The sequence below is a fragment of the Phaenicophaeus curvirostris genome, chromosome 2, assembly GCF_032191515.1.
Source record: "Phaenicophaeus curvirostris isolate KB17595 chromosome 2, BPBGC_Pcur_1.0, whole genome shotgun sequence".
Taxonomy (NCBI): domain Eukaryota; kingdom Metazoa; phylum Chordata; class Aves; order Cuculiformes; family Cuculidae; genus Phaenicophaeus; species Phaenicophaeus curvirostris.
Genome location: NC_091393.1, coordinates 63,348,710 through 63,362,095, shown reverse-complemented (window position 1 = coordinate 63,362,095; position 13,386 = coordinate 63,348,710). Strand labels below are relative to the sequence as shown.

Below are 13,386 nucleotides of genomic sequence, written 5' to 3'. Positions count from 1 at the left end.
GATTATTGTAAAAGTATACTAGCTGGTACTGGCACAGCCCATAGCTATTTGTTCTGACAGAATGTGTTTACATTTGTATCTGGATACATTTTATACATGGAAATTATTTAACGAAGGTTGGAAATAATACATTCTCCCTCTGAATCAAAGAACGGAAAACTAAGTACCTGATTACTATGCCCATTTGTTCTACTACTTATGCATCAGTACTTAAAGCATACATAAGGCTTTGTCAAAATTAATTTGCTTCCTCATCATAGATTAATTCATTGTCCCTTGTGCAATCTGTCCCAGTATTCAAAATCTGTATTTAGCTGGAGTGCTTACAACTCGTTGCCTGAGGAACCACCCAAGTTCCTCTCCCTATTACCTCAAGCTCATTCAGGAAACTGAATGGCCGGGTCACATGCTAATCTGAAGTCATTTGTTTCAGTTTGGAATCCCGATGTAGTGAATTATGAAAATCGAACCATAGGAACTAAAAATGGAAAAATTATTCATGCCTGTGGGACAGCATTTCAGAAAGAGCGTTCATCAGCATCAGGTGAACATCCAGGGCTGCACTATGAGACCTGAAGGACAGCTCACTTTATTTGTGCAATTAAACCCATTTCAATAACTGGAGGCGTTTTTGTGGGTTCAAAAAAAAAAAAGTCAGGTTTTCACCCAGAAAAACTCATGGAATTTGTCTTCTGGTGTCATGACACAGTAGCTTCAATTTTATCAGAAAAGAAGTAAGAAAAAAGAGTAATTCTAGAATGTATAGCATATTCTACTTCTTTAGTGGGATTTCTTTCAGTGTAGGAGAGTTCAAATCTTGCCCTATGCTAAGATAAGTCAGAATGGCAGTGATAAAATGGTGGCAAAACTGAGGATCATTTGGTGGAGATCCATCAGATCACAGTTCGTTCTGAGACAGTGCCATATCAGAATCCTGTCATACCAGAATCCTGCCATTCCCCAGGGATTTTCAGTAATGCATGTTACCTTGCATGATGCTCACATGATGCAAACTGAAGTCCCCTCGGGCTGGTGCAGGAGGGCAGAAAAGCAGAAACCCAAACAGTAGATTTTAAAAGGTAAAGAGAGGTGCATAAAGAAACAAGTCAAGGACCTGTGCACATACCTGATGTGCCAGTTTGAAGCAAAAAGCAATGAAAGGTAAAATACTACAGAAAACCATTGCTATGAGAACTACTGTTACCTCACTAGTGCTTCTAGATGCTAGTAAAACTGACTGTATTATCTCTCTAATTACCATTGCTCACTTTCACTTTGTACTAAAAGACCTGTTAGATCGAAAAATGTGAGCATTATTCCAATGTTTGCATGTGTATATTGTCTAGCTGGGGAAAGCAGAGTGCATATTTGTTCCTGTGAGCCTTTCTGTCACGAATCTTGGAAAAAAGATGTTTACCTCTTTCAAGGTGGCCAAGGGAAAGTGATCAGTGAGCATTTTCACATTTGTGCAAAGAACAGAAACAAATGTGTTTTCTCAAAGGTCATCATTCTATACAAAAATCACTCAGCTTGAAACAATATGCTATCAATCCTTCATTCCTGCAACACCCACAGAGATGGAAATAAGAGTTTTGTTATGAGGTAGCTGGTTAAAAGCAATCATGATAAAATTTGTCTTGTTCCTTTGCGCTGTCGTTTTACTGACTTAAAAATTTCCACTGTAAGAAGTGTTTGTATATGAATGTACCAACAGTAAACTGCACCATCTCAAAGACACCTTCTTGGTCTCTTAAACACTTTGCTACCTTCAGTTCTCCAAATGTAATCCCAGAGCAGCTTCCTGATGAGATTTGTGCCAGTGCTTTTCAAAGCCTTGTGGAAAATGCACCATATATACATATATAGGTATAAAGACTAAGTCTTAATATAGTGGGGGAATGAGTAAGCTCAGGAGAATTTGAGGTTTTGTGAACTTCATTAGCTGTTTTTTTCAAATTCTTGAGGTTTTGCAAAACTGAAAACCAAATGTCTTAGGAAGACCAAAAAACCCTCTCCTTTCTAACTTGGCTCAGTCTCCTGGACCCTGTGACAAAAGGGAAGACTCCTTGGCTCCAAATACCCTGCAAGGCCATAGCCAGCCAAGTTGGAAAGAGCTTCTATGGCAAAAGGAAAGGCAGTGATGCTTGCGTTGGCGTTTTCTGCTCTAGTGACAGATTGAGCCTTTTGAAGTCTTCCGAGTTCTGTAATGCCAACACCTTTTTCTACTGGAATTTCAAATTGTGGTGAGCAAAGTTCATGACTTTCTCTGATTTTTCTTTAGATTTTTTTTTAATTATCATTTTTTATTTTTATTAACATTTTGGATTATTTATCCACGTATACATTTTACAGGGCTCCATTTCCTGGATTCTGCAGGCAACTCAACAAAATCCACTCCTCTTTGCATCAGCTGAAGGATCCTTCCACAGATGTTCTGCCGTCCTGGTCTGGGCAGCAGCAATGAGGATCCCGGTCTTTTCATTTGGCTTCAGAAATGTTTCTGCACGTCAGGGCGCGTTGCATGGACCCACTACAGGGATCTATCCTCCTGTTCCACGAGGAGCATGGTGCCTGTAGCTGCACTGGCTACGCCTCAGCATGGTGACCAGCTAATCCAAGGGCTGGGAAGAGAATTACTGCTTGTGGAGATACTTTCCAGTCCTCTCAGTGAGAATGGAAGCAGCCTAAGACCCAAATTTCTTGTGTGTCCCTTTCATTAGCCTGGGGCGAGGCTTCCTCCATTAGGACCCTGCCTAGGCAATTCCGCTGTGCTTTCATGAAGATAAGGGGAATGATGCTGGCGTCCCATGGAGGAAGGAGGGCCCGGGTTGCTGGGGCACGCTTGAGAAGCTGCTCCAACAAGCACTTTACAACCAGGGGGGTTGAGGGGGGGGTGGCGTGGGGCGGGAGGCGACTGGGTCATGTCCACATCAAAATAAAACAGGTAAGAGTGAAAGGACTCGGTCTTCAGCAAGGCTGTTTTATCTCAGTGGCGGCAGGAGCACCGAGCGCTCGGTTGGCACAGCATCTCCTCCCGGGCACAGCACTGCCGGCAACCCATCCCCCTGGCACAGCATCCCCCGGCACAGCATCCCCCAGCACAGCATCCCCCGGCACAGCATCCCCCGGCACAGCATCCCCAGCACAGCATCCCCCGGCACAGCATTCCCTCTCGGGCACCGCATCCCGCGGCACCGCATGCCCCCGCGCCACGTCCCCCGGCCGTGCCTCGATCCCCGCGGGGAGGCTTCGGCGTCCCGGCCCGCCTCCCTCCGGTGCCGGGGCGGGCGGTGCGGCGGCGGCGGGGCGGTGCAGGGGCGGGCCGGGCCGGGCTCGCAGGTAGGCGAGAGCGCGGCCCGCCCGGTAGAGAGGGGGGCGGCGGGGGGTTATGTCACCGCCGCGGAGGGGCGAGCCGGGGGCGCGCCCCGGCGCTGCTGATTGACAGCGCGGCCCGGCCCGCAGCCCATAAAGGCGGCGGCGCGGGGCGCGGGGGCCGCGCAGGGACGTGCGACGGCGGGCGGGCAGCGCGCTCCGCTCCCCATCGGCACCGCGGCGGCAGCAGCAGCGGCCCCAGCCCCAGCCCCAGCGCGCCGTCGGCTCCCCCCATGCCAGGTGAGGCGCGGAGAGGGAAAGCGCCGAGCCCCGCCGCGACGCCCGCACTGCGGGACGGGGGCTGCTCCGGCCGGAGCTCGCTGCGGGCAGCCCGCTGGGAGCCCCGCGCTGCCGGCCCCCGCGGGTACTCGTGGGGACGGATGAAGGGCGCTGCCCCGGGGAGTGGTGGCCGGAGGAGATCTGCCCCGCGCTCCCGGGGGATGCGCTCCCCGGGGATGCGGTGCCAGGAGATGCGCTCCCGGGATACGCGCTCCCCGGGGATGCGGTGCCGGGGGATGCGCTGCCGGAGCCGTCCGAGCAGGGTCCCGCCGGGGACGCTGGGTTTGAGAGGTGAAAAGAGGCTTTGTGGCGTCTGGCGGTAATTGGCTGCAGCAGTGATGCCTCGGGGTGGTGGATAATAAGAGTTCCTTGCGGGAAAAAAAAAAAAAGGGAAAATGTAGACAGTAAAAGGTAACATCCCTGAGTCCTTGCGGAATGTGTGGAGTTAGCAGAGTTGGAGTGATGTGGCGGTATCCAGAGAATAGGCTGGCTGTGCATTCCAGTGAAGGCTGTGCGCTCCATTCATTCGGAGTGCGGACACATCTGGAGATGCAATTATGTGGCTTATAACTGAACAGTGCTTCAGGGCAGAAGCGGCATCACATTTGAAGTCACTTTATCGGTCTGTGGTTTGGTACAGGGGATTGGAAGAATGAGTTAACAGCACAAATACACAAGAAAGAGAGAGGATTTATATGATGGCACTGAAAAAGGTAAAGAAAAATACCCCTAGTACTGAGAACCAGGAGTGAGTTCCCAGTTTCCTACAAGGAATTTCAGCTGAACTTTTTGCTCCAAAGTAAAGATGCAGATGCTACTATGCTGTATCTCATGTGGTGTCATGTGGTCCCTATGCTAGCAACTGAAGTATCGTGGGGAAAATAATAGCATGCATTATTTTGTATGCCTTTTCTTTTTTATTATTAAGCACATTTGCATAAAAATTATCTTTATTGCCCAGAAGTCCCCTTCCCTTCATTTGATGTCATATTTTACTTCTGGCATTAAGAAAAACTCCAGAATAAGTATTATAAGGTCAGACAAGATAGAAATTCTGATTTTATATGTATGGCTGCTTACAATGAAGGTTGTGTTTATGGCATTTCATGAAGTAAATTACAATACTTGTAGCTGATAAATATCATTTCCCTAATACTTACTAATTTTTGGGTTATTCATAGGAGTTATGCTGCAGAGGAGTGGGCTGTTGTGGCTTGCTGTCTTGATAACCCTGTGGGTTTCCTCAAATGCTCAGGGTAAGTTTTGACACCACTTAACCATATACAGAGTAGCTCACAAAGCTAAATGTCAGTGTGAAATATCAGCTTAGCTGAGTTACAGTGGGCAAAGTAATGATTTTTTCAGAAATGCCTGATGTAGTAGTTGGTGGGGGTATTTTTGGTAGATATATCTTACTGATGCTAAATGAAAATTCCCCAATAAATATCCAGAATGTCTTTCTTTAGAAATTGTTGATCAAAAAGTATATAATCTGAGAAAAAATTGCTGTTATACCTTCCTCTGCAGGGTAAATACACGGTGAAAGCAACATAAATGGAATCACTGAGTGGGGTGAACATTTTAAAGTGATAGAGATTGAGAAATAGACCTTTACAGACCAAATATAAGCAGAATGCGAATTGGCGCAGTACCAGACCCTCATTTCCATCTGACTTCTTGGCCTGAATCTTTAAAAAGCAAATCTTTTGCCTCCTGTTGTCATATGGCCACATGGCTTCTCGTAATTTGATTTTTATTAGTTGATAGTCAAAACATAAAAATTGGCTCAACTTCTTTTTCCATTCATATGTATTAAAAATATTTGATGAATACATTTGTTACATACGTCTATGCATAGGCATATTGATGACATACAGCATGTATGTATATACACAAGTGTGTATTGTATAGTGCTATAAAATATATAGCCATACATTTGGTTATATAATCAAACATTTTTATACCTACACACATGGAAGGAGACATTTGTCATGTACATGACAATGATAGGTGGAAAATATGATTCACTAGCACGCTAATATGATCAGTTCTCTTGGGGGAAGTAGGAAAGTACTGGGTTTACCCTGCTGATCCTTGCATCTATCATAACTGCAGTTACCATGTATAGTGCATAGAGTTGTTTCTTATAAGACTTTTTGTAGATAAATTTTCATACTGTTAACTTTTTCAGATGGCGACAAGGAAGAGGAGACCACCTTTGATTTACTTCAAATCAGTAACATAAATCGAAAGACAATTGGAGCAAAAATTTTTCGAGGTCCAGACCCCACTATGCCAGCGTATCGTTTCATTCGGTTTGATCATATACCTCCATGTAAACCAGAGATATTAAAAAAGATTGTCAAACTCATACGGCAGAATGAGGGCTTTATCCTTTCAGCCACCCTGAGACAGGACAGGCAATCTAGAGGCACTATCCTTGCTTTAGAGGGTCCTGGCATCAGTGAGAGGCAGTTTGAGATCATTTCCAATGGACGGGCCAACACCCTGGACCTTATCTATTGGGTGGATGGCTTCCAGAACGTGATTTCTCTGGAAGACGTGGACCTTGCTGACTCACAGTGGAAGAATCTCACCGTGCAAATAACAGGGGAGAACTACAACCTCTATGTTGGCTGTGACCTTATTGACAGCTTCATCCTGGAGGAGCCTTTCTATGAGCAGCTGAAAGCAGAGAACAGCAGAATGTATGTGGCAAAAGGGTCCATTCGGGAGAATCATTTCAGGGTAGGTAACCTGGAGAAGCTCGGATCTCTGGTTTGGTAAGTATGTAATGGCAAGTAGTTTGGGAAGATGCAGTAGATGCAATTTTGTTCTCCCAATGCCTCTTGGATTTGATGGGGTCCCAAGCAGAAGTTCTCCAGAGTGTGTCTTTATTCGTTACTGGGTCCGTTATGTGAATTTGAGACTCTTGAAAGCAAAGGACTGGTAAAACAAAGTCTATGTCCATGAAAATTGAAAAAAACTGGTTTAGGGGCTTTCCTGTGCAACCATGCACTTTCTTTTCCAGATGTAAGACTTCTGAATAAGGTTGAGTTTTTGTGGTGATTTGTAGAATTCTTTGGAAATGTCTTGGGTAACTGTTCTTTCAGTGAGATATGCTTATTCAAGTCATAAAAGCCTGTCAATATTTTTAAATTTTATTTGAAAGAGGAAGGAAAAAAGATAATTTGTAATGGAGCTGAAACATGCATGTGGTGTTAGTCCACTCCCTAACTGAATATCATGGTTTGTCATTCTGAATAACCTTTCATTCCAATCTAAAATAAAAAAAGAAAAAATTGAAAAAATGTTTTAAGCAGTAAATGAGTTTTTGTTTTGTTTTGTTTTTATTTTATTATGGAAAACATTAGTTTTCTTTTGCTTTAAAATGTAGCAATTACAAACTCTTTGGTTTTCCTGTGAAATGTAAATTACCTACTGCTTCAAATGGTGATGTGATATGGCCCAAGTCCTTTGAGGATGTCTTCTTTTCACTTACAGCTGAAATCAAACTTGAACTCATGGCTTCAAAAAATTTGAAAAGCCCTTTTTTTCTCATCCTGTTGTGCCATCTAGTTGTCAGGTAGAACATGACATGCTGGAGTGGGTTCCAAGGGGTGTCCAGTTTTGGCAGGGAGGCCAGTTGTTCTTTCCTACAGCCTCTCCATTCCTGCCACCATGACTAAGTTTTTCCATCAGTTGTGCTCATAGAAGTAGTTCTGGAGCTGTACTCTTAAATGGGTCACTGAAAAAAATCTTTTTTTAAAGTACTGTTTTAATTCTTTCGGTTTTTTTCAAGTGAAACCAGTCTGGTTTTATAGTGTTCTCTGAGGGTAGTGTCAGCACAACTAAGGAGGCAGCAAAGTGTGGTTCACTGGAGTGGCTGGCTAAGGATGGAAGTGCCACAGGACAGGAACTTCAAAAGATGGCTTTGACTTCATGACAAAAGTCTTGTAGAACTACAGAGCTCAAATGTGCACTATGAAAGTGGAGATTTGAGCTCAAAGCTGATCTATCGCTTTTATTATGACTTAGCAGTATTTCAAAACTTATGTAGTTTTGTTGCTTATAGTATTGAAATTGTATATGACAGAACTATAACCACATATTTTTTTTCAGCATTTGTCAGGTTTAGTGCCTTGTAGACTGTGGGGTTTTTGGGATTTGTTTTTTTTTTAAGTATTTACTTATGGCTGAATCCAGTCAGCAGTGTAGAATTGAGAAAAATAAGTTATTAATTGCTCCCAATTCGATCTAACTGTTTTTTTAACTATTTTTATTATTATTATTACAGGGTCTTTTGCAAAATGTTCAATTAATCTTTGATACTTCAATAGAGGATGTTCTGCGTAAAAAAGGATGCCAGAGAAGCCAGTCAAGTAAGGCTTTTTATCTCATTAATACTCTTCAGTTGACTCTGAAAATGAGAAACGTCATTTGTGACATATTATACCAAAATTATGCAACAGATCCCATTGAAATGAAGAAGAAAGTTAGCTGATTTTTGGTGCTAATAAGAACATATTTTTTAGCTATCTTGAGATACCATTTCTACTCTCTAGCCTACTAGGCCTGTGAACAAGATTGCAAGTCTTATAAACTCTGAATTCCTCAGTAATAGGTTTGTTGACAGAAAGAGGCTTTGTGTTTGAATCTCAAAGCGTTATCAATAAAAAACAACCTAAGGAAAATAAGAAAAAAACTGAAGAGGTATGGAAGGCATGTATGCGACAGGCTGACATGTTCTTGTTAGTCCAGTTCATGCTAACCCCACCAGGAGGGGAGCCCTCTGTGTGAGGGAGTATATTGGATTCATCGTGAAAAAGTTATGAAAATTGGTCAATAATCCACTATAGTTTTAAACATGAGCTTATGGGATGCTGGCTATTTTACTTTTCAGTGTCTGTAACTGGCAAGAGCTCAGTCAAAAATCAGAAACAACTGAGTCCATCAAAAGAACGTGGTGGGTGCAAAAGGAGGTCAGGACTTCAGAGTTTTATTTGAAACTGCTGGCATCTGAAATGCTATTATTTCTGTCATTTCGCTAAAATATATGACATAGAGCAAATCAATTACACAGACTGCACTCAACATTTTTCCTTGTGTGTATGTATATATATGTATATATGTATGTATATAGAGGTGTGTGCATATGTGTATGCACAAAAAAATTAAATGGCTTTGCTAGTCTGTTTTTAAATCTTGATATTGGTTGGTTATTTCATATGTTCCAGAGGTGTGCCGTGGTGCAGGACCTCAGACAGAAATGTGACTGTATGTTAAAAACGAATCTTGTAGGCTATAATGGGAGTGGCCTTAGCTGACATAGGCAAGAAGACATGCCCTCATTTGTTCATTGTTATCTCTCCCAGAGAAGCTGTTTTCTGTACTCAGAAAATACTGAGAAACTACTCAGAACTACTGATTACTAGTTTTCAGAAGAAAATGCTTGAGGAGCAGAACTGCTGTGGGAAAATAGAAAGTTTAGATCTAATTATAATTTGAATAAAAGAGAAGGATAATATCAAGAAAGCTGCAGTTCAGTTATCCTGCTTGTTTTACCAGTGGAAGCAAAATTACCAGAAGTCCAGGTAGAACCTTGAGAGCACATTCAGCAGTCAGATGCAGAACTCTCAGTCAAGATAATGGGATCCCTAGGTATAGATGGATTGCGCTGGCAAACCCAACAAAAGACAGTGCCTGCAAATCTTTTATATTATTATTAGTTGATTGCCACAAAGGGAAATAGTGTGACTGAATGTTTTGAAATATTACCAAGTCAAAATGGGATGTTACTCTACTTCTACTATGAAAAGGAAGCCAAAGGGTGCCTAAAGGGTTAATTGAGTTCTGCATGCTCTTACATACCTTAGGAGGAATTCTTATACCCTTCAGCTGTTGCAGGTATTAGCAACAGATAATATTTTCTTACTGTGTTGTTTATCACATCTGTCAACTACTAAATTTTCAGATCCAATAAATTATACAGAATTGGGTGTTTGGGTTTTTTTTTGTTTGTTTTATCCTTCCTGGGAAGTATTTACCAAATAGTTCAGTTTGCAGTATTTTTACTTTTACTTTGCAACACCGAGGGAATATTACAAGATGGAGACTTGTGCAACAATAGAAGAGTGCTGAAAAAAACACTATGACTTGAGGCCGCCAAAATTACTTGAGAGGCTTGTTAAGTGTATGACTGATTTTCTAGCATTGCCTATCCAGCTTAATTACCACAGTTCAAAAGCCATAGGTGATATGTTATTGACCACAAGGTACACGTTTTCCTGTTTTGATGGCTTACTCATTAAGCTGTAATACAGGCACTAAGAAATTATACATACATGTGAGTGCCCCATATGGCAGATTTTACCAATGAAGTGCCCTCAGGTCTGAGGACACAAAAAGCCACCTGCTTTTTTTCAGAGAGTGGGCTGTGTTTTCCTACCATATCTTTAATCCTGTTATGAGAATGTGACGTATGGTGAAATGGTAGCTTGGGACTTTTGTTGGTTTGAGGGTAGGAAAGTATCTCTGTAGTGTGGTGGCTGTACATGCTTTAGGCAGGATCTATACACAGTGGAGAGATGACAAAACATACCTAAACAGGCACATCACTGAAACCCCTTCTTCAGCTAAATCACATTTGCATATGTGAAAGAATGCACATTCTGCTCTTCTGGTTTCTCATTTTAAAGATAATCATGTGGTCCTTAGGAAATTAGCAGGAAGCCAGCAGTGGAGAACTGATTTCCCAGTGATCCCCAGGCATCTTCTTTCAGTCGCTGCCAAGTACCAGTAGGAAGTGTGGATTTAGTTCTTCTAGCATAGTTTTGGTTTATGTTTCCTGCTGAGACTGCAGCTTTATTAAAGTCCTCAGAATGTTCCGGTCAAGACACACTCTGTGTTGGCTTGAAAAATATGAAATTAATGACCTGAGAAGTGCTATGGGGGAATCTGAGAAACCTAGTGTTTCAGCGTGGTAGGAAAATTGCATTCTTTCCAGGGAATCAAAAAGCAGCTGAAGTAAACAGTTATGACACAGACAGTTCTGATCTGCTATGCAATATATTGGTTTTCTCCCATCCTATGTGGACAATTACTTCAGCTATGGAACACTGTGAACAATTTTTTTTTTATACCTTGGCTAGCTGCAGGTACTTCATAGCTAATTTAAAAGCACATCAACCCAATCATTGTAAGTATGGTTGAGAAGTAATTATTTCCTGTCATCTTATGGATTGGTTCTTTTTTCTTTTATTTTTAGCTTTCTAAATGAAAGAAGAATACTTTGCTCCCATTTTCAGTGCTTGTACATTTAAATGTAACACTTTACATTGTATAGTCAAGCATCAAATGAAGCCTTCAAAATTTTTTAATTGTTGCCACCTTCTGTGACTTGTCAGCACTGAATTGGTATCGAGTTGTTTTGAAGCATATGTTTTACAGCACACATTCTTGTGCTGATTTCTTCTTTTTAAATTGCCATATCCTTTTCTTCTCCTTTCTGTTGAGTTATTACAACATTACTAAATGTGGCAAACAAATCTTTATTGAGAGACAGAGCAGTATAATTTTCTGTATAGCTGATGCCAAAGTTAAGTGTACTATGGATTCTTTAGAGAAAGCTTCCGTGGTATCCCTAAGATATTCACCTAGTGGAGATTTAAATGCTTAACCAAATGCCAACTGTTTTATTTAATTATTTGTGTTCTGATTTTATTAATTACAGCTGACGATGATATTCAGCCTGACCTCCCTTTTACTTCAGAATTAATCTATCATTATAACAGCTCCTCTGAGTTTAGAACTAGGCAGTGCAACATAGAGCAGCCCAGTGTCTGGTATAAATTGCATAATGGATCCATCCAAATTTGATCCAAGTAACCATGGGATTTATGGTCAGAAACAGGACAATGACTTTCAGCAAGGAAACTCTTTCTCCTGCATCAAGAAAATGTGATAGGTCATGAAAAAATCTGAAACCTTTCATGGCTCAAAGTGGATAAAATGGGTTTGCTTTTCTGATACTGTGTCCTTTTGTTATGCCTTCCTCATAAGTTAATGTGTTGCAGTGCCAACAATGTTTTAAACTGAGGGCTGTATGAGACGCAGTTCAGTTCTTACTTTTGAAAAGGGAAAGCCTATAATTGGAACTAACTGACATCTAACCCTTCTCTTTTATTCATGGGTATAATCTAGCATGAAGCTGTGCCAAAACAAATGTTTTTAAGCCCTATCCACGGGTGCCAATCTGTGATTTTAGCAGGAATCTGTAATCTATGGAAGTACTTTGTATCTGCAGCTCTTCTTTTTCCCTCTCTTGCTACCAGCTGAAGTGAACACTATCAATGAGAGCACTGAAATCCTTCACCTGAGCCCTGCTGTCACAACAGAGTATGTGGGCGAGAAATCAGAGAAAAAAGCTGAGTTCTGTGACCGCTCCTGTGAAGAGCTGGGATCGATGTTCACGGAGCTCACCGGCCTGCGCATTGTGGTGAACAACTTAGCTGATAACCTTCAAAAAGTGGTAGGTTCCCAGAAGTCTGAAGAACAGAAAGTGTTCTGCTGCGCAGTGCTCTTTCCTTCTTTGTTTTATACCAAAGGCAGTTAATAGAGATTCCTGTACATATATGCGTTTACTGGTTGGTATATCTACATAGAGATGACCTGAATTTTCAGAGTGACTAGTTAGGTCGTTCTTGATGATGTTTCGGTTTTCATAGTCTGGGTTTAAAAGAACGCACACATATGCATGCATACACAGACGAAATCTATCCTCTTAAAGGGATGGCACGTTTGGAAATTGAAAGCTAACAAATATAACCTTGTCTGTATACCGTTGAAGTGTTGTTACTGTGCTTAAACTGTTTATCAATACATCAATATATCAGCAAGTGGCGACACAGAGTACCTAAAATGTAAGTAAAAGTAAGGGATTTTCATAGTTGAAGTAAGATGGTGACATGTTACTGAAATCTGCCCCTCTTTTTTGGAGTTAGTTAATCCTTTCTGAAGGAAGTTAATTTCTATGCCATTTATCTCAGAACTGAAATCTTCCCATCTAAAAATCAGTTGTATTGGTGGAAAGCAAAGTGGCTAAGAACAGATTTCTGTTAGTACTTATGTTGATACTATGAGCAGAAGAATTGCTATGCAATATTGCAGTACGTAAGATCATCCTCTTTGTGTACATAAATATGTAAAAAACCCACTCAAAAAAACGGAAAATTTAAAATCTAGTAGTGTCCTAGTTTTGTCTTATTTAAAATGACTTGCTTACGAAGTCCAACATTTTTTTCATTTTCCCCGTCTTCTAGTCTGAAGAGAACCAAATTATGTGGGAATTAATTGGGCCTAACAAAACACTGAAGAACCAGTCAGTTTGCTGGCAGGATGGCCGTGTCTTTGCAGATAATGAAAGCTGGATTGTAGATAGCTGCACAAAGTGCACCTGCCAGGTAAGGTGTTGGAAACATTCTTCTTTGTAAAAATGGACAGAGAGTTTCATAGAATAACCAGGTTGGAAGAGACCCACCGGATCATCGAGTCCAACCATTCCTATCAAACACTAAACCATGCCCCTTACCACCTCGTCCACCCGTGCCTTAAACACCTCCAGGGAAGGTGACTCAAGCACCTCCCTGGGCAGCCTGTTCCAGTGCCCAATGACCCTTTCTGTGAAGAATTTTTTCCTAACTTTCCTAACTTTTCCTTACTCCAGGTCAGATCACG

General features: G+C 41.7%; 1 protein-coding gene across 1 annotated transcript in view; it reads left to right on the top strand.

Annotated features, from left to right (window-relative positions):
- The first annotated feature begins 3,590 nt into the window (after positions 1-3,590).
- The window catches only part of THBS2 (thrombospondin 2), a 33,657-nt gene continuing 23,861 nt past the window's right edge, over positions 3,591-13,386 (top strand). The window contains exons 1-6 of the mRNA XM_069852263.1: positions 3,591-3,612; positions 4,833-4,907; positions 5,843-6,399; positions 7,949-8,033; positions 11,985-12,181; positions 12,972-13,112. Coding sequence (XP_069708364.1) covers positions 3,606-3,612; positions 4,833-4,907; positions 5,843-6,399; positions 7,949-8,033; positions 11,985-12,181; positions 12,972-13,112 — 1,062 coding nt within the window. The 5' untranslated portion in view covers positions 3,591-3,605. The remainder of the gene's footprint in view (positions 3,613-4,832; positions 4,908-5,842; positions 6,400-7,948; positions 8,034-11,984; positions 12,182-12,971; positions 13,113-13,386) is intronic.